This window comes from Vipera ursinii, assembly GCF_947247035.1.
Source record: "Vipera ursinii genome assembly, chromosome: Z".
Classification (NCBI taxonomy): domain Eukaryota; kingdom Metazoa; phylum Chordata; class Lepidosauria; order Squamata; family Viperidae; genus Vipera; species Vipera ursinii.
Window position 1 is genome coordinate 10,632,876 of NC_139517.1, and position 21,437 is coordinate 10,654,312.

The following is a 21,437-nucleotide window of genomic DNA, read 5'->3' on the forward strand; positions in this document are numbered from 1 at the left end:
ACAGAGTAAACAGGGCAATAACTGAACTTTAACCTGGTTAAAATGCCACCAAGATGCATTATATGGGGTGGAACAGGGTGGTTGACGCCACTGAGATGCATTATAAGGGGTGCTTTGAACAAAAGGGGCAAATACATGCAGAAACAAAGCATACTAATGAGTTTGTCTGAGCCAAAGAGGAAAGCTTAATTTATAGGTAAAGGTAAAGGTTCCCCCGCACATGCGTGCTAGTCGTTTCCAACTCTAGGGGCCGGTGCTCATCTCCGTTTCAAAGCCCAAGAGCCAGCGCTTGTCCGAGGACCTCTCCGTGGTCATGTGGCCGGCATGACCAGATGCCAAAGGTGCACGGAATGCTGTTACCTTCCCACCGTAGTGGTCCCTATTTTTCTACTTGCATTTTTATGTGCTTTCGAACTGCTAGGTTGGCAGAAGCTGGGATGAGTAACAAGCGCTCACTCTGCTACACGGCACTCGGGATTCGACCCGCCAAACTGCCGACCTTCTGATCGACAAACTCAGCGTCCTAACCCACTGAGCCACTGTGTCCCCTTGCTTAATTTATACACAGTTCCATATACAACATTATTTGTTGGTGAGACTGTTAAAAGTCGTTGGCGCTGTTTGAATTTGTTCTACCAGCAGCAAGATCTGCCTGCTGGCCCAGTGATGGATTCTATTGCAAATCAGGGCTGTTTCCAGAGGAGGCAGAGGAGGAGAGGACCTGGAGCTTATGGAGCGAAGGAACTGGATGAGGCTGTTGGCAGGCCCAGAGGAAGAGAGAGAGGCTTTTGGAGGAGTTGGTGGCAGCGGCAGCGTGCTCCAGGGGTGAAAAGAAGCAAGGCCTCTTTAAGGAAAGGGTGGAAGAGTCAGGATCAGAAAAAGGAAAGAAGGCGAGGTTGTCAGAATACAAGCTAACTTGAGGGCTAATCCACATGGAGCCCCATTTCCATCTGTCCTGTTTGCCATCGTTCACTCCCTAGAGACTAAAATGGACAATGTGAAATTTGAGCGGGCCCTGAACAAGGAGTATATATCGGAGGTGGTGACCCTTTGAGAGCTGTATGCAACGAAATTTCATTTTGATGTATGCCGATTGGTGTACATTCAAAGTGACAATAAAGTTATCATCATCATCTATAAAAAAATGGTAACAAATAAACTTAAAAATCTGAAATGTTGAGGGCCCCTCCCAGACAATGAGGCTCTTAAACCAGTGTTTCTCAACAACCTGAAGGTGTGTAGGCTTCAACTCCCAGAATTCCTCAGCCAGCCATGCTTAAATCCAGGTCTGTATCCCCCTCCCCTAAACCCAGTCAAGAATACCTTAAGAGTGCCATCCAGTGATACTGAAGCGAATAGCTTACAATCTGAACTGATGCAGCAGTCTGTAATTTGGGCCTTGTGACCATCCTTGCTCAGATTCCTAAAACAATAAAGAAACAGGAAGCCTGAAGTAGCACTTAGATGTGATCTGAATTAATGCAGAATCCGTTGCTTCTTGTCCTGCTTTCAGGTGCTTTGGAGAATAGCTTGAGTCCCTCCTCTTTGTGGCAGCCCCTGAGATATTGGAACACTGCTATCATGTCACCCCTCACTCTTCTCTTCGTTAAACTACACATACCCAATTCCAGCAACCGTTCCCTATATGTTTTAGCCTCCAGTCCCACAATCATCTTTGCTGCTCTTCTCTGTACCCTTTCTAGAGTCTCGACATCTTTTTTACATCGTGGTGACCAAAACTGGACGCAGTATTCCAGGTGTGGCCTTACCAAGGCATTGTAAAGTGGTATTAGTACTTCACGTAATCTTGATTCTATACATTCATTATGGGTTTTACGTCAGGCAATCGACAAATTTAAACAAGGCGAAGGAAAGCAAAGAAACAATGGAAAGAAAAAAAAAGATATGAAATACAGTGAGTTCCAACCCACTGAGTAAACAGTTCATTATCTACCATCCCTCTTAGCAGAACAACAAATGGCTGTCCAATCTTTTCTTGAAATATTTTATCTTGAAATAATCTGGAATCTTTTCCTAGATATTTGATAAATCACTTCCATGCCTCACTTAATCTGCATCTTTTGCAGGTCACCCAAATCATAAATCATCGTATCATATTTGTTTTTTACATTCTTTCAGCAACAGCTCCCTATCAGCTTTCCAGTCTTTCAAATAAGTTTTTCTCATTTTTTCTTCTTCTAATCAAACAAGTTAAATTTGTCATGTCAGTAAGCTCTGACATTTTTACAATATACTCCTCCACAGTGGTAGGAGTATTAAGCTTCAAAGAAGGGTAGGTACTAGAAGAAAAAAAATGAGCCGTTAGTGCAAGAAAAGTAAAGACTGAACAGCCAAGTCTGCCCCCCCCCTTTTTAAATCGTTTGGCTCTGTCAATTGGACTTTTATTTTTTTACATTTCCTCTCTCAAACTAGACAGAAGTTATGTCCTGATCTTTGCATTTGTGGTTGGAGGGAAATCCAAAGGTGCTGATAAAGAGGAACCAGGATCTACAGACCATCACATTGCCCACCCCAAGGATTTAAACTGTAGCCCTACTTTAAATTTTACAAATACAGACGGTCAACACCCTCCAGCCTCATAATTCCAGGGGTGGCAGCCACTTTTCCTTTTTTTCCCCTTCAAAATGACAAGAGTTGGAAGGGATCTTGGAGGTCTTCTAGTCCAACCCCTTGCTCATGCAGGAAGCCCTATACCATTTCAGAGAAATGGTTGTCCAATCTCTTCTTAAAAACTTCCAGTGTTGGAGCATTCACAACTTCTGGAGGCAAGTCATTCCACTGATTAATTGTTCTAACTGTCAGGAAATATCTTCTTAATTCTTCTCTCCTTCTTTAGTTTCCATCCGATGCTTCTTATCCTGCCTTCAGGTGCTTTGGATAATAGGATGACCCCCTCTTCTTAGTGGCAGCTCCTCAGATATTGGAACCCTGCTATCATATCATCTCCAGCTGTGGTTAACCTCTATTTCAGATAGTCTCCACTTACAACCATTCGGGAGAAGGGCGGTATACAAATAAAATTAACATTAACATTAACATTAACATTTAGCGACCATTCAAAGTTACAACGGCCCTGAAAAACCCGACTTAGGACTGGCCCTTACACTTCAGACTATAGCATTGTTCCCATGATCACGTGATCAAAATGTTGCCACATCAACATTCTAATCCCAGTTGCAGTCCTAATTCCAGGACTATCTATATTCAAGATAATTTTGTTTTCCCCCATTTCGGATTTACCTGCATCCTTCTCTCAGGCTCCAAATTTCAAAGCGTCCATTGAAGGCCCCGAGACAAACGGTTGTTTCAGACAAGAATACGCAGGCCGAGATTCCGTCACAGGAGGTCAACAAGGATTTCTGCTCCTAAATCATGAGAAAGAGAATTGGCAGACGGAAATCAGATCCAACCATTTCCTTCGCCAACCATCCTCGTCTGATGCAAGCATTTCGTGCTTGTGTGGATTTGGGCACAGGGCTATGAAGCAGCAAGCCGACAAAAGGTCAAAAGGAGGCTTTTCGCAGTTTTTCTTCTTTGTTCTGGGGTGGCACTCACTCTGAGATCCTTTTTCTTATCGCTGAAAGTAATATGCAGGTAATCCTCGAGTTACGGATGTAATCGAGCCAGCCAATTACATTCTTAACCCACGGATTTGTTAACTGAATCACGTTAAGTCAGGGGTGTCAAACTCAATTTCATTGAGGGCCGCATCAGCATTGCGGTTGCCCTCAGGGGGCTGGGTGGGTGTGGCCAGGGTGGGTGTGGCCTACTGGGTGGGCATGGCTAGAGTGCGTATGGCCTACTGGGTGGGCGTGGCCAGCTCTACATTGTTCGCATCAAGGGTGCCTTTGGGGGCCTGGGCAGGAGTGGGACAGATCTGAGGGTCTCTGGCAGAAGGAGGGTCTCTGGGCCAGGGCCAAGGCAGTGGGGGCCGTTCCCTCACTGTTTCCAGGATGGCTTCGCGGGCCACATGAAACCACTTCGCGGGCCGGATCTGGCCCCCGGGCCTTGTGTTTGACATGTCTGCGTTAAGTGAACGTAATCCTTCCCCGCTTTACCCAATGCATTCACTAATTGAATGCACAGGTCATTAAATCTTCAGGTTCACCTGAGTAGTGCAAATGTGTGTGGAGCCTTCTTGGCTGCAGGATGTTTTCTGCTCCGCACTCATTTGCACCACTTGGGTGACCCTGAGGACACAGATAAACCTCCAAGTGGCCTCAAGGACTCTCTAAAAGAATGCAAATGACCAGCTGTCTGTGAGGAATATAAACCTTCCCGTTCCCCACCATCCGGTCAGAGTCGAAGAAGCTTCTTGGATGAGATGAGAAGCGAAACGTCTTCAAAGAAAAACAAGAAAGGCCAGTTGCCTCGTGAAAAAAGCATCTCTGGGTTACCAATGGTAATTTCTTGAAACGACATAAAGGTCACTTCATGATATTGTTTTCATAATACCGATAGTCCTCAAGTTACAACCATTTGTTCCACGACTGCTCAAAGTTATAAACGTACGCCGAAGGAAAAAAAAATTTTTTTTACAAGCGGTCTTCGATATTTGATAAGACTTTCTGATAAGCAGTTTGGGATAACGAAGGAAAAGGGTTGGGAAGCGCTGTCCTAACGGAACACTACCACAGAACGTGAATGCTTCCCAAGCTGAGAAATCAGATCGCTTTTACCTGTCCGGTCTTCATGTCCACCAGGTGCAACGTCCCTTCCACAGTACCCACGATGGCCAGTTTTCCCGAAGGAGCAAGAGAAACAGAAGAAGGAGTGGAAGGAAGGTTCAAAACAAGACTGTAAAAGAAAAGAAAAAAGGTCGATGACGATTCTCAAGTCACCCAGGTGAGTCATGGCAACGGGACTTACTTTGTCTTTTGGGGTATGAAAACGTTTGCCGTTTATCCAAACAGCTGCTTCTTCAGTCTGAGCAAATGTCTGTGGAGATTCTCAGTCATCCAGGCCACAGCTGTCTCCAAGGTGCTTTTTCAAAAGGCAGCCGAATTGTTGTTTTGTTTTGTTTCCCCCTGAGGAGGAAGAAGACATTTCACTTCTCATCCGAGAAGCTTCACTGATTCTGAAGCTTCTCGGATGAGAACCGGATGAAGCTTCTCGGATGAGAAGCAAAAGGTTTTCCTCTTCCTCGGGGGGGAAAAAACAGTCCAGTTGCCTTTGGAAAAAGCGCCTTGGAGTCAGTCTGAGCAAGTTGGTTAATGGGACCCCGTATATGTCCTCTGGGGTGGTTTAATTTCCCACCTAATGTGGATAAGCTTGCTAGGTGAGCAGGCAGAGTCGTTGTTGTTAGCTGCAAAGTCGTGTCCGACACATTGCGACCCTATGGACAACGTTCCTCCGGGCCTTCCTGTCCTCTACCATCTTCTGGAGTCCATTTAAGCTCAAGCCTACTGCTTCAGTGACTCCATCCAGCCACCTCATTCTCTGTCGTCCTCTTCTTCTATTGCCCTCAATCTTTTCCAGCATGAGGCTCTTCTCCAGTGAGTCCTTCCTTCTCATTAGGTGGCCAAAGTATCTGAGTTTTAGCTTCAGGATCTGGCCTTCTAAAGAGCAGTCAGGGTTGATCTCCTCTAGGACTGACCGGTTTGATCGCCTGGCAGTCCAAGGGACTCGCAGGAGTCTTCTCCAGCACCACAGTTCAAAGGCCTCAGAGAGTCATTGGGATGTAAATAACCAATCTGATAAGATGAAGAAGCTACTTGGATAAACAGCAAAACATGTTAGCTCTCCAAAAGAGACTGGACAGCCATTTGCTTGAAATGATGCAGTGTCTCCTGCTTGATCAAATTAGAAGACCTCCAAAATCCCTTCCAATTCTATTCTGATTGAATTGTGCCTGCAGCAATTATGCAATTAGAACTGCAGTTACGCAGTTATTCTGTTTCGAACCAACAAGAGAAGACGTCCATTCGCCATGACTCATTGTGCAGATTAAAAAAAGGAGGGGGGGTGTAACAATAACATTGTGAGATGCAAGAGAAGGAAAAGCCCTCATGCCTCCATTGTAGAATTACCTCTTGGTTTGCTGGGCCCTCTCTGGCTTGTTAATCCATTTCAGGAAAGGCCTCCCACATTTCTCGAGCGCCACCTGGGCTTGTGAGCAGAGGCCTGAGGAACTGGGCTCATTTGCTGCCTGTTGCAGGAGCAGTAGAGGATTCTGGGAAAGCAGCCCAAAGTTTCTTTGCAAAAAATCAGCGAACAAGTTGACCACCTCGCTGGGCTCTGAGCCAGCAGCTGTTGCTACAGAAGACAATGGACAGATTCATATTTTCAGTCGCTTTTAGGATACTTGTATTTCTACAGAACGGGCCCCCAACCCCCAAACCAGAGATGTCCAACCGTGACAACTTTAAGACCTGTGGACTTCAACTCCCAGAATTCCACAGCCGACATGGGGAATTCTGGGAGTTGAAGTCCCCAGGTCTTAAAGTGGCCAAGATTGGACATCCCTGCCCTAAATGTAGCCTGCAATTTTTCCATCCCAGCTAAAAAGTTGCAGCCCTTTTCCAGGTCTGTGATTCCCCAATTAGTTGGGGGGTGGGGTGGGGGGAGAGAGAGAGACCCCCTACTTTCAATCCCACAATGGCTCACCATAGAGTGCATAGGCTTCAGAGAGGCTACGGAGGAGGCCGAGATGAAGATGAGTGCTGATAACCTTTAAATCAGTCAGGAAAGAAGCCAGAATGTCCAAATCCCCACTTTGGACCTGCGGAAGAAGAAATATAATTCAAGAAGGCCACTCCGTTTTCCTCAACTTTGAAATTTGTAGACTTCAACTCCCAGAATTCCCCGGTCAGGAAAGGAACCGGGAGATTGTGAGTTCTAGTCCTGCTTTGGGCACAAAGCCAAAGGAATGATCTTGAGGCAGTCATTTTCTCTCAACCCTAGGAAAGAAGCAATGGCAAAACGCTTCCAAAAATCCTTGCCAAGAAAACTGCAGGGACTTGCAAGGGAGTCTCTTTAAGAATCAGACATGACTGAACAGAAGAAAAAGGTAAAGAACTCTGTACGTAAAAAGAAACCATTTTAAAATGGAAAATTTTCCCTGAAAGATGCACTTCCAATTCCTTATATATACAGAATTTCTCTCTCTCTCTTTTTTTGCTCATTTTTCTCTATAACCATGAGGTCTAGGAAGTTAAGTCTGCAAGGAGCTGTTTTTATTCAGGCTTAAGAGTTCATCTTCTCTCAGCTGTTGCTTAGAAGCATTTGAGTCACTTACCAAGTGGTATGGCAGGGCAGTTAATGCCTCTGCCTCAGATTTCTGGAAAGTCCGGGAGCCATCTGGATCTGAAAGTTTCCACCAATGAGCTACAGAGGAGAAAATATTAGGTAACTGCACATTACTGCCCCCAACAGGTTGAATTTAAACACCGTCTCCTACTATGAAAAATACTGTCTTTTCAGCTTTTTCACCCATAGTACCACTTTTAGCATATGGCAACATCCGAGTACCACCAGTCGCCTAGCAAGGTGTCAAAAACTTGATGACCAAAAAAAAAAAAGGGGGGGGAGTGATGAAGTACAGGTAGTCCTCGACTTACAACAGTTTGCTTAGTGACTGTTGGAAGTTACGATGGCACTGAAAAAAGTGCCCCCCGAGCCACAGCCGAGCAAGACACCTGCCTGCCTGCCCGGTGGCGCTCTTCCTCCTGTCTGAGGTTTTCACTGTTGTGAGCATTTCTGTGGAGGATTGACAGTGGGGGTGGGGTAGGGGTTGTTTGAATCAGTTGCCAAGCATCTGAATGTAATTTTTATTTATTTATTTTAATTCCATTTATATCCCGCCCTACTCCGAAGACTCAGGGCGGCTTACAAGCTTAGCAATAGCCTTCATTCTATGTATATGCCTGCTTATTAGGGCTTTCACACACACCCCAAGCGGCATTATTACAAAGTCAGCTTAATTGCCCCCAACAATCTGGGTCCCCATTTTACCTACCTCGGAAGGATGGAAGGCTGAGTCAACCTTGAGCCTGGTGGGACTTGAACCTGCACTAATTGCAGGCAGCTGGTGTTACTTAAGGAGGCATTAGCCCACGAGACCCTGGAGATCCTGCAACATTTCAGCTGATTGGCGCTTCTTCTGGGCTCAGCAGAAGCGCCAGGATCGGCGACAAGCTTCGGCTGGAGCCTGGCACTGATCCTGGTGCTTCCGCTGAGCCCTGACAGCCCTGCAGCTCCAGCCATCTCTCGCTCAGGCTTGTGCGGTGCTGCCATCAATTCAGCTCATTCCCCTCCCCCGCTACCACTTTTCTAGGATGGTCACGTACCACCTGCCTGGTACCAATGAACCACAGGTGGTACCCGTACCACTGGTTGAAAAGCCCTGGTCTAGAGGTTGGCTAGGGTGCTACAATGATCTGTTCAATCATGGCACAATTGAACGCAAGTACAGATAGGTCTCGAAAAGTACAGTTAATGAGTCTCACCAAATGATCTCATTATTCTAACTTGCATTATCCAAAGTGATATTTCTATGGAAAATGTGGAAACTGGTTGCAGCTCAATGGAAATGGACAATAAAAAATGATAAACATAAATTTTATGTGTATATTTAATGAAGTACCCCAGAAAAGGATAAAAAGAATATACTTTTAATTTACACTGATTGTTATTTGGGTCGGAGAGTTATTAGAAAAAGCAAAATACAGGTAATCCTAGACTTACAATAGGTTAGCTTAATGACCACAGAGTTCATTTAATGACTATCGCAGAAAAGGTCGTAAAATCAGATCAAAGATGACCCATTTTACAACTGTCATAACTTATGACCCTAATTGCCAGGGAGTCATAAGCAATAAAAATTCTATCATATATTCAGGCATTTTAATATCTTTAGCATTGCTTTGGCACTGCTATGACCATGTTTATGTGTTTCAATTACATTAAACTTTTGTCTTAATATAATAACAAGGCTATTCTTTTTTAAACTTCTACTAATTGAGCCTTGGTGGAGCAGAGGGCTAATGCCTCCTTAAGTAACACCAGCTGCCTGCAATTAGTGCAGGTTCGCATCCCACCAGGCTCAAGGTTGACTCAGCCTTCCATCCTTCCGAGGTAGGTAAAATGAGGACCCAGATTGTTGGGGGCAATTAAGCTGACTTTGTAATAATGCCGCTTGGGGTGTGTGTGTGAAAGCCCTAATAAGCAGGCATATACATAGAATGAAGGCTACTGCTAAGCTTGTAAGCCGCCCTGAGTCTTCGGAGAAGGGCGGGATATAAATGTAATAAAAATAAATAAATAAATAAAATACTGTTCTCTTCTGACAGTCTCTTCCTTCTCTCCAAAGCACCTGAAGGCAGGACAAGAAAAATGGATGGAAACTAATCAAGGAGAGAAGCAACCTAAGAACTAAAAAGAAATTTCCTGACAGTTAGAACAATTAACCAATGGAACAAATTGCCTCCAGAAGTTGTGGGTATTCCAATAATGGAGGTTTCTAAGATTGGGCAACCATTTGTCCAATATGGTATAGGGTTTCCTGCTTGAGCAGGGGGTTGGACTAGAAGACCACCAAGGTCCCTTCCAACTCTGTTATTCTGTTACTCCTTTTGGCACAGTTGATTTGCAGTGTCAAAGACCCTAACTGCAACTATGCACGTGTTAGCTCTATTGGCACATGCCCCCGCCTCAAATGTTGGGCCGCGTTAAACACAACCAGGTATCAATTTACAATTTGCACTAAAATAATATATCACATTGTTTGAATTCCCATGAAAAACGGATATCTCACTTGGTGACCCACCTTTTATTTAAACACCACCAAATATTAAGGAAAAAAAAGTTGAAGGAATTTACCTGCCAAGAACACATGAGCTGTATGCTCCAGTCCTGGTTTTTTCAAGTAGCGCCGTTCTACTGCCATTCTCAAGGGGGTGCCACAGAGTTGCAGCCGAGAACCCGGAAGCTCTGACGGGGAACCGCATGCCCCAAGAAGACTATGGAGAAATAGCAGAGAGATGGATCCAATTTCCTAGTTACATATATATCTGTACTCTGCTGCACGTTGTTGTTGTTGTTGTTAGTTGCAAAGTCATATCTGACCCATCGCAACCCCATGGACAATGTTCCTCCAGGCCTTCCTGTCCTCTATCATCTTCTGGAGTCCCTTTCAGCTCACACCTACTGCTTCAGTGACTCCATCCAGCCACCTCATTCTCTGTCGTCCCCTTCTTCTATTGCCCTTAACCTTTCCCAGAATTAGGCTCTTCTCCAGTGAGTCCTTCCTTCTCATTAGGTGACCAAAGTATTTTGAGTTTCAACTTCAGGATCTGACCTTCTAAAGAGCAGTCAGGGTTGATCTCTTCTAGGACTGACTGGTTTGATCACCTTGCAGTCCAAGGGACTCACAGGAGTCTTCCCCAGCTCCATAGTTCAAAGGCTTCAATTCTTTGGTGCTCAGACTTTCTTATGGTCCAGCTTTCACAGCCATACATTGCAACTGGGAAGACCATAGCCTTGACTATATGCACTTTTGTTGGCAGGGTGATGTCTCTGCTTTTTAGTGTGCTGTCTAGGTTTGCCATGGCTTTCCTCCCCAGGAGCGTCTTTTAATTTCTTGGCTGCAGTCCCCATCTGCAGTGATCTTGGAGCCCAGGAAAATAAAATCTGTCACTACCTCCATTTCTTCCCCATCTATCTGCCAGGAATTGAGAGGGCCGGATGCCATGATCTTGGTTTTCTTAATGTTTAGTTTCAGCCCAACTTTTGCACACTCCTCCTTCACTCTCAACAAGAGGTTCTTTAGTTCCTCTTCACTTTCTGCCATTACAGTGGTATCATCTGCATATCTTGATCAGTATTTTTCAACCATGGCAACTTTAAAGATGTGTGGACATCATCTCCCAGAATTCCCCAGGCAGTTGCTAAGATTGAGAAACATGGCTCTACAGACCCCGGAGAGTGTGCTCTCCATTTGACATACACTAGATTGAGAGAGAAGAATTGGGCCCAAAGTCAGCCAGCAAAATCAATGGAAAACTTTTATCTAGGGCTCCCAAAGTTGAATTGCAAAACAGGGGCAGTAGTTAGGATTCTCCATGTTTCTCTTCTGCCACCTGGTGGCTGTTCACATTTTTGCAGGCCCCTGACAGCACCCCTAACCTAATTCCCACTTCTATCTTTTAGGAGCACTTGACCCCATTTTTCCATCTACGGCATACAGAAACTCACACCCTACAGGGGAGAATTGTCTTTGTTCAGCCAGAAACCCAAAAGTGAGTCCCTTACCCCCTCAGGCTCCGCAGCAGGTCAAAGAAGAGAGCAGTGGGGAAGCTGCCAACGTGTCTTCCAGCATTAATGGCTTTTTCCAAGGTTACGGTGGTCTCACTTAATTCCTTCCACATACTGAGGACAGAATAGAGATCTCCTTCCATTAGTCCTGCAGGGATCAAAGGCAGAACGGCCTTTCAATGGAGCAGCTTAGAGCCTGCTAGATATTCTGCATCAAGCTAAAGGTAAAGGTTCCCCCGCACATACGTGCTAGTCGTTTCCAACTCTAGGGGCCGGTGCTCATCTCCGTTTCAAAGCCGAAGAGCCAGCGTTTGTCCGAGGACGTCTCCGTGGTCATGTGGCCGGCATGACTAGACACCAAAAGCGCACAGAGCGCTGTTACCTTCCCACCGTAGTGGTCCCTATTTTTCTACTTGCATTTTTTACGTGCTTTCGAACTGCTAGGTTGGCAGAAGCTGGGATGAGTAACAGGCACTCACTCTGTTACGTGGCACTCAGGATTCGACCCGCCAAACTGCCGACCTTCCGATCGACAAGCTCAGCATCCTAACCCACTGAACCACACGTCCCTTTCTGCATCAAAGCATGACCTTAACTATATCTAAACATCTTTCTTCTGTCATTTAAGGAAGATGAGCTGAAGCTCTCCCCTAATTTTAAATTCATCACAGTCTTGGACCGAAAGAGAATGGCTGGACCAAAATAGAGATGGGAAGGCCTGGAAAATGGCCTTGGGAAACAAAGGGGAAAAGGGAGGGGCGAACAGTTTTTCCCAATTTTCCCAGGCTTTCCCATCTCTAGATCAAAGTCACTTCCTCTGTTAAGAGGCCTTGAAACTAGATCTTCAGGTGTCAAGTTCAAAATAAATGTTCTTCCACAATATGCCTGGAAGAATGTATCACCTCCAGTGGCTTCCCTCTTTCCCATCCATCAAAGGTGGAATATTCATAGCCGAGGGTTAAAATGTGGGTTCCTTGGTGCTCTCTGAGCTTGCTTGTTTTCTTGCAGACATTTCATTATCCAAACTTGGTAACCCCCATCAGCGTTCAACATCATCAACATTGACTAGCACTGGTGACGTTACCTAGTCTGGGTAATGAAACGTCTGCATGAAACCAACCAAGCTCAGAGAGCACTAAGGGCCCCGCCAAGGTCTTATTTATGGCCATTGCCACCCACAGCCCAGAGCCAATGATGCTGCTGAATGTTCATAGGCAACAGTCCCTTCCAATGTACCATCTCTGCTGGCCCAGAGAGTGACCACAGTGATAGCAACCAGCTCCAGCCCATGGTCTTGTTCCAAGCAACCCAACAAGTGTTGCATCATCAGCGGGAGAGAGATGGGAAGCTTCTGGATCCGTTCTGAGAGCTGAAACCAGAAAGATAAGATATGTTAAAAAAAGGTAAAGGTTCCCCCGCACATGCATGCTAGTCATTTCCGACTCTAGGGGCCGGTGCTCATCTCCGTTTCAAAGCCAAAGAGCCAGCACTTGTCCGAGGACGTCTCCGTGGTCATGTGGCCGGCATGACTAGATGCCAAAGGCGCACGGAACACTGTTACCTTACCACCGTAGTGGTCCCTATTTTTCTACTTGCATTTTTACGTGCTTTCGAACTGCTAGGTTGGCAGAAGCTGGGACGAGGAACAGGCGCTCACTCTGTTACGCGGCACTCGGGATTCGACCCGCCAAACTGCCGACCTTCTGATCGACAAGCTCAGTGTCCTAACCCACTGAGCCACCGTGTCCCTATATATTTTAAGATATATATATTAAGATATATTAGAAAAGAAAAAAGAAAAGAATGACAGATGAAACCTCTCGAGGCTCAGATATATGCTGAAGTCTTGGTTTTCCAAGCCACCCTTCCCCTAAGATAGGGACCATTCACCTTCTCGTATAGGGCAAACAGCCGCAGGTCCTGAATTAGCAAGCTCAGGTATAAAGGTTCCCGAGAGCCACGTTTGAGGAGCACGAGCCGCATCTACGGAGAGAAGAGATTGGAGTCTCAGGACCCATTATGTCTTTCCACTGCTGTTCTCGGTCTTCTGCCTCTCACTAAACCTGTGTCAAGGACTCCCATAATTCCCAGCTAATAAAACCAGGAAAGATAAGGAAGCCCATATGTAGTACCTGGAAGGCACCTGTAGAAGCAGACACACCTTGTTTTGTTGAGTTTCACCCCACTCTTTATCCCATTTCTTCCAAATGAAGTGAGTTATGATGTCAACGCTGCTAACATTGGATGTGCTTGCTTTGACAACAGATGGAAATGCAGCCATTTTTCTCTATTGCTTTTAGAGTGAGTTGATGCTGGGAGGGGGAATGTGGATGAGAGTCCAGCTAGTCATAATAATAACTCAGCCGTGGGAATCCAAGGTCATTGGGCCCAGAGTTGACAGAGTTTTGGCGGGCTGGAGAGCTGGGGAGAAAGCCCATGCTTCAAGCTAATTGGGGAATGATTTATGACTGTTTATTGGAGGAGGGAATTGTGCTTTGATACTTTGTATTCAGGGGAGGGGAATTTAGGTTTTGGTTTCGACTATATAGTGCCAATACTTTGTTTCTCGAATAAAAGATTCTTTAAGGTAAACAATGCCTCGAAATTCTTTTGAAGAGTTTCATCTGTCAGAACCATGACACGTGACTTCACTAGCCTACAATCTCCCAGGGAATGTAAATTTGAACCCGGGTCTCCCTGATGCTCTAAGCCCCTGAAGGCTCAGCCTCAAGGGCCTCATCCCATCCCATTTCATTTCCACTGTAGGAACAATACTTAATGAGAACAAAGACATTGTTTTTATTGACTGTTGTACGATGCACAAAGTAGCTTTCTATGAGATGGGCAGCTCTATAAATGTGAGAAATAAATACAGGTAATCCACAACCTGCAACCTGTTTGCCTAGTGACCGTTCAAAGTTACAATGGCACTGGAAAAAAAGTGACTTGTGACCACTTTTTCACACCTATGACCCTTGCAGCATCCACATACTACACGATCAAAATTTGGACAAATGGCAACTGTCTCATATTTATGAAAGTTACAGGGTCCCGTGGTCACGTGGTCACCTTTTGCGACCTTCTGACAAGCAAAGTCAATGACGAAACCAGATTCACTTAACAACCGTGTTACTAACTTTACAACTGCAGTGATGCACTTGACAACTGTGGCAAGCAAGGTCATAAAATGGAGCAAAGCTCATTTAACTCTCTTCCTTAGCAATGGAGGTTTGGGGCTTAATTGTGGGTGTAAGTCGAGGACTATTTGTTTGGGCTTAAAGACTGTGGAAATGGTCTTTGCTCCGGCAGTTCGAGTCCTAGCACCGTGTGGCAGAGTGAGCTCCCATTACTCACCTCAGCTTCTGCCACCCCAGCAGTTCAAAAGCAGGCTGCATGCGAGTAGATAAATAGGTACCACTTCGGTGGGAAATGTGGTGGCATTTTGTCTAGAATGGTCAGATCCCTGCTGGTGCTGGACCTACCCAGATGTGCCATCCGACTGCGAGGCAACATTGGTGGTGAGAAAAGGCCCGGATGAGGCCGCAGGACACCATTCGTCTTTCTGGTGCAGAGCTAGTTCGTCTGGTCACTAGACGGGGCTCAACACATGCCAGAGAACAACGAGTATATGTATGTATGTAAGTATGCATGCATGTATGTATGTATGTATGTATATATGCATGTATGTATAAAACTACAGGTCATCCTCAACGTACGAGCACATCTGAGCCCCAAATTTATGTTGTTAAGTGAGCCCTGCCCCATTTTACGACTTTTCTTGCCACATTTGTTAAACGAATCACTGCAGTTGTTAAATTAGTAACACCATTACTAAGTGAACCTGGCTTCCCCATTGACTTTGCTTAGTCAGAAGTCACAAAAGGGAATCGCGTGACCCCAGGACACAGCAACCATCATAAAAGTGAGTCAGATGTCAAGCATCTCAATGTAAATCATGTGACCACGGGGATGCTGCAACGGTCATAAGTGCGAAAAATGGTCATGTCACTGTTTTCAGTGCCGTTGTGACTTTAAATGGTCAGTAAGTGAACTGTTTTAAGTCAAGGACTAACGGTATATGCTGGAGGCGTGACGGATGGTTATTCGGGGGTTGCATTTGTACAGAATGTTTGAGGCTGACCATGATTAGATCTGCAGATTTGCCATTTACCTGGTTATTAAAAGCCGACTCCTCCAATTTCTTCCCATGCAGGGCCAAATCTTTGCGAACGATGGCAGCTCGGTCTGGAGGGGCCAAAGGCTCAAGGGGAATGAAGATGGCATCCTTCCGTTGCTTAAGTGATTCAAGCAGCATGGACTCTGCCGAGACGCTGAGAACCAGGCTGACTCGCTGCAGGGAGACACAGAGCCAATGAAGGATGAGATGGAAACTAATCAAGGAGAGAAGCAACCTAGAACTAAGAAGAAATTTCCTGACAGTTAGAACAATTAGCCAGTGGAACAATTGGCCTCCAGAAGTTGTGAATGCTTTAACACTGGAAGTTTTTAAGGAGAGATTGGACAGCCATTTGTCTGAAATGGTATAGGGTTTCCTGCCTGAGCAGGGGGTTGGACTAGATGACCTCCAAGGTCCCTTCCAACTCTGTTATTCTCTTCTAGGATTTTATGTATGTGGACCAGGCTAATGGAGCCAGGGACTGGGAAAAATATGCAAGAAAGCTACACCTTACCTGTGGCATCTTCTCAGGCAGCCAGTCAGATACCAGCTCTCCTCCAGCAGCATGGATCAAGTCAGCACCGTCGATCAAAAGCACCAAAGACTGGCGCCGTTTCAGCAACTTGGCCACCGCATGGAGAAGGCATTCAAACTGGGTTATCAGCCCTCTGTAAGCAAAAACAAATCTCTTATCTTTCCTTCTTGCAAGATCAGGATAATTCAGTATTTCTCAACCTTGGCTACTTGAAGATGTGTGGACTTCAATTCCCAGAATGCCCCAGCCATGTGATTTGACACTGATAGGGCAAGCCACTAGAATATAAACTGAAAGCAAACCCCACCCCTTACTGGCACAGATAATGTTACCTAGCTTGGGTAATGAAACGTCTGCAAAAAAACAAAACAAAAAACTAACCGAGTTCAGAGAGCACCAAGCACCCTTCATTAACCAATTGACTGGGAATTCTGGGTTTTGTTGTTGTGTCACGCTTGGAGGGCAGAGGGCAGTCTTGAGACAATCTTCTCATGATGTCCAGCGTCTACCTAATCAAGCCCAGATCTGCAGAATTAGGACTCTACCAACCTGTAACTTCTAGGTGGGGTTGGTGGGTTCTCTAGCAATTTCCTCAGCAAGGCACAGAGATGATCTAACACAACTTGGGCTTTGGTCTGATTGGGTCCCGCCTTGGTGAAATGGGCTATGACGTGATACTTGGGAGGAGGGCCTTCTCCTTCCAGCGGGACCATCTTCCTCAGCTTCTCTGCAAGTGCTGCCTGTGGAGATGGAAAGAAATGGAGGGAAAGCTTCAGCTGTGGGTCCCGGCCAAGATAACAATTCCTTCAATAATTCCATCAAACCTGGAAGTGAAGTGTAAAGGTAAAGGTAAAGGTTCCCCCGCACATGCGTGCTAGTCGTTTCCAACTCTAGGGACCGGTGCTCATCTCCGTTTCAAAGCCGAAGAGACAGCGCTTGTCCGAGGACATCTCCGTGGTCATGTGGCCGGCATGACTATACGCCAAAGGCGCACGGAACGCTGTTACCTTCCCACCGGAGTGGTCCCTATTTTTCTACTTGCATTTTTACGTGCTTTCGAACTGCTAGGTTGGCAGAAGTTGGGACGAGTAACAGGCACTCACTCTGTTACGCAGCACTCGGGTTTCGACCCGCCAAACTGCCGACCTTCTGATCGACAAGCTCAGCATCCTAACTCACTGAGCCACCGCATCCCTTATGTACACACTACAACTGGTCTTAGAAAGAGGTCTCTCTCTGTTCTGCGTCTCCAGAGCTAGCAGGAATAAATGTCTTAATACGGGTAGTCCTCAAAGGAATGACCACAATGAGGCCCAAATTCCTGTTCCCGAGTGAGACAGTTGTTAAGTGAGTTTTGTCCCCATTTTACCATCTTTCTTGCCACAGCTGTTAAGTGAATTGTGGCAGTGGTTAAGTTAGTCACACGTCTGAATTTTGATCACCTGACCATGGAGATGCTTCACCAAGTGTGAAAAAGAGTCATGTCACTTTTTTCAGCGCTGTTGGAACTTCCAACTGTCACTAAACAAACTGTTGTAAGTCGAGTACTATATGTATTTGAGCTTTTCCCTTTCCCTTCTCCAAACTACTAATATTTCCTGTCGCATACAGGTGATGCTATTTTGATCACACTAGAACATACACTGGTGCAGTGGTTGAAATGCAGTACTGCAAGCTAACTGCCCACCGCCAGGAGTTCGATTCTCACTGGCTCAAGGTTAACTCAACCTTCCATCCTTCCGAGGTCGGTAAAATGAGGATCCAGATTGTTGGGGGCAATACTGACTCTGTAAACCATTTAGAGAGGGCTTATATACTATGAAGGGGTATATACAGTAAGATTTAAGTGCTACAGCTATTCATTCATTCGTTTTATTTTATTTTTACTTCCTAGTAGCCCAGCACTGCCTTGGGCCTTGCTACAGATTGTTGGGGGACCATATGCTGACTCTGTAAACCACTTAAGAGAGGGCTGTAAAGCACTATGAAGCAGTATATAAGCCGAAATGCTATTGCTATTGTTATTGCTATATACTGAGCTTCCATATCTTGTCCCAAGTTCTCCAGATCTCCCCATTGGTTCAACCTTCCCTTTACTCACCAAGAAAACTGTCTTTCCCTGGCCAGGTTCACCACTCACAACGTAAAGCTTGCCACCACGCATCTGAGCCGCTGTGGTATTCAGAAGCTTCATCCGGGCACAAAATCTCCTTTGCTGCAATTCTTGGAAAGATTCTTGCAGAGCGTTTCCTTCTTCTTCCTTTGAGTCTGTCGTGAGTTCAGATTCACCTCCCTAAATTGAGAGGTGAGAGACATAAAGCTCAGTTTATTCCTAAACAAATTTTCTTGACAAAGTTCAAAAAATATCCCTGAAGCTAGACTATAGCAGAGCTTGGAAAAAGTTTTGCAGATACGAGAGGTCTTGCTACTTTCTGAGATTAGTTGCTTTCTTGCAGCACTGATGCTACAGTGGAGGTCAGCACAGTTCACTTTAACTGTCTAGAAATTTATCAAATTTTGTACTCAATGAATTTTGACGAGAAAATTTTGTCCCGGTACTTGCCGTTTGGTTGATACTCCAGGTGCAAGCTAGAAATTGTTGGTGTTGTTTACCTCATGACCCGCTACCCTTTCCAGCCAAAACAAAGGGTGACGTGTTAGTCACACAGTAGATCTTGCCCTGTGTACATCCCATTGAAGTATTATGTTAGCTTCTGTGGTCATTTTGAGTATTTTTGCCTTTTCCCCCCTCATCAACATAGGTAAAGTGAAGTTTTATTTTATTTAATCTAAGTACGTATTAATTTTTAGGTTTATTTCTCAGGTAATGATATATGTCAAGGTAATAATTTAACAGCTAACCAGTTTATGTAATGTGAGATGTATGATGTAATGTTGGGAATGACTCAGCAGGGTCTATGTTCCTTTAAGAGCCAGCTGGGTCTGTGTCTCTTTAAGAGCCTTTGTATAAAAAGGAAGGCTCCACTGCTGTGTTCTTTCTCTTTTGTTTCCTGCTGTAACTGCTGTGTGTTGGAGACTGCTCTATTAGCACATGTATGTATATGGTTCCCGGTGTATGATATTGTAGATAGTGTAAGATAAACCACCATTTAATATAGACCACTCTGTCCTTTCTTTAAGGAAGAATTTTTGCCTTGAAGTTCTTTTGATGGGTTTCAACTATTGAACCATGACACCACTGTTTACTGTGTTTACTCCGGGGTTATCTCAACGCAATAAGACTGTGCATGCTCTGACTATACACAACCCTATCTTTTTACGTATTGTCTTAAAATGTGCGTTACCTTTGGTTTGAGACCACATTAAAATTCAAATTAAATTTATTTACATTAGTCCTTATGGGAAAAAACGGTTTGGTATTCATCGTTTTTGGTACTCATTGTGTCTCCCAGAACCAATTAATGACGAGTGTCTATGGAGAGTTTCAGTCATCCAGGTCATAGTTGTCCCAAACTTGCTTTTCCAGGAGGCAACTGGACTTTCTTGTTTTTCTTTGAAGATATTTCGCTTCGCATCCAATGAGCTTCTTCAGCTCTGACTGGATGGTGGGGAATGGAAGGATTGATACTCCTTGCAGACAGTCGTTGAGGCCATTTGGAGGTTTATCTGTGTCATCAGGGTCCTCAACAACTCTCTAAAAGAATGCAAAGGACCAGCTGTCTGCAAGGAGTATAAATCTTTCCATTCCCCACCATCCAGTCAGAGCTGAAGAAGCTTCTTGGACGAGAAGCGAAACGTCTTCAAAAAAAAACAAGAAAGTCCAGCTGCCTCCTGAAAAAGCACCTTTGGGACAATGAGTACCAAGGTACTACTATATGAGGTTTGGTAATGAAACGCTTGCATGAAAACAACGAAGCCTCAGAGAGCATCGGGGAACCCTCATTTCAACCCTGAGCTACAAATATTCTGCTTTATTGGTAGTTTCCAGATACCTCAATGAAGTGATGCTGGAGGCATTTCCACACATCCTGCAAGATTCTGTGGCCAAAATCTTCAAGACCTTTCACGAAAGGCTGACCTTGGGCTAGTCCACCCCACTGACAGGAATAGCTACAAAAAAAGAGGTCAGTTTAGGACACATTATGGATAGTCCTTATTTTATAACCATTCATTTAGGGACCATTCAAAGTTACGACAACACTGACAAAAAAATGGCAGATGATCATTTTTTTTCACACTTATGACCCCTGCAGCATCGCTGCAGTCATGTGATCAAAATTTGGACAACTGGCATGTATTTATGATGGCTGCAGTGTTCTAGGGTCATGTGATCCCCTTTTGTGACCTTCTGACAAGCAACGTCAGTGGGGGAGCCAGATTAACAACTAGGTTAGTAATTTAACAACTGCAGTGATTGACTTAACTGTGGCGAGTACATCAAAGACTACCTGTATGTTCTCCCACTTTGTTTTTGTTGTGAGCTGCGAAGTCGTGTCCGACCCATCACGACCCCATGGACAACGTTTCTCCAGGCCTTCCTGTCCTCTACCTATAGTGACTTTCAGTTCTTAAGGTGAAGCAGAATCCCACCTTCATCGCCACTATTGTGTAGTGGGTTTTGGAGAGCAGGAAGGACGCCGAGATGATGAGTACAGCATGGCAGATATTTATTAGGTGGAAGTGACTGTACTGGGGAATAGGGGTTACCTGCCCCCCTTTTATACCTGGCCAGGTGAGCAGCCGGCCAATCGGTTTGAACCTCTGTTTCTCGCCGAAACTGGGTTCCCGCCAAAACAGTTACAGTTCAACGCCCCCTGGTGGTGACTGCTATGTAAGTGTGTATGTGTTCTCTTCACCTGGATACATAACACCACCATCTTCTGGAGTCCATTTAAGCTCACGCCTACTGCTTCAGTGACTCCATCCAGCCACCTCATTCTCCCACTTACTCAGCAGCTATCGCAGAACATACACAAATGCCACTTCCTTTACCTGCTAAAGGCGGCCAAGCTTCCATGTTTCCTGAGATGTTCCTTCAAATCTGCCATGTGTTGGGCAGCTTCTTCTGACTCAACTCCAAAATCTTTCTTCCATGCTTCTGGCACAGAGCTGGGGAGACCAAGAGAGAGAGACAGCTCAAAATGCATGATGAAGACAATCCATCCCACTGTGAGAATTTGCTGTTGGGACTAAAAAGCACCTTTTGAAGGTGTGGGAAGAACGGGAGACAAAGGGCAAGGTTATCAATCTGGCGGTGCAGTGGTTAGAATGCAGCATTGCAGGCAAAACTCTCAATCTTGATGGGCTCAGAGTTGATTCAGCCTTCCATCCTTCTGAGGTTGGTAAAATGAGGACCCAGACTGTTGTGGGGCAACATGCTGACCTTGTCAACCACCTAGAGAATACTGTAACCGCTATGAGCCACTATATAAATCTTAGTACTATTGCTACTTCGGGATGTGGTGGCACAGTGGGTTAGGACGCTGAGCT

General features: G+C 45.2%; 1 protein-coding gene across 4 annotated transcripts in view; it reads right to left on the bottom strand.

Moving 5' to 3' along the window:
* The window catches only part of TEP1 (telomerase associated protein 1), an 80,694-nt gene that overhangs the window by 20,582 nt on the left and 38,675 nt on the right, over positions 1-21,437 (bottom strand). For 3 of the 4 annotated variants that reach the window (XM_083377609.1, XM_083377607.1, XM_083377608.1), the window contains 16 exons: positions 20,940-21,056; positions 19,940-20,057; positions 18,088-18,279; positions 16,536-16,726; positions 15,966-16,119; positions 15,446-15,625; positions 13,165-13,257; positions 12,511-12,643; positions 11,272-11,422; positions 9,841-9,980; positions 7,259-7,347; positions 6,628-6,742; positions 6,051-6,276; positions 4,701-4,818; positions 3,262-3,386; positions 1,324-1,423 (listed from right to left, as the gene is read on the bottom strand). In XM_083377609.1, the coding sequence (XP_083233735.1) occupies positions 1,324-1,423; positions 3,262-3,386; positions 4,701-4,818; positions 6,051-6,276; positions 6,628-6,742; positions 7,259-7,347; positions 9,841-9,980; positions 11,272-11,422; positions 12,511-12,643; positions 13,165-13,257; positions 15,446-15,625; positions 15,966-16,119; positions 16,536-16,726; positions 18,088-18,279; positions 19,940-20,057; positions 20,940-21,056 (2,242 nt within the window). The remainder of the gene's footprint in view (positions 1-1,323; positions 1,424-3,261; positions 3,387-4,700; positions 4,819-6,050; positions 6,277-6,627; positions 6,743-7,258; positions 7,348-9,840; positions 9,981-11,271; positions 11,423-12,510; positions 12,644-13,164; positions 13,258-15,445; positions 15,626-15,965; positions 16,120-16,535; positions 16,727-18,087; positions 18,280-19,939; positions 20,058-20,939; positions 21,057-21,437) is intronic. The other variant, XM_083377610.1, reaches the window with a different exon arrangement.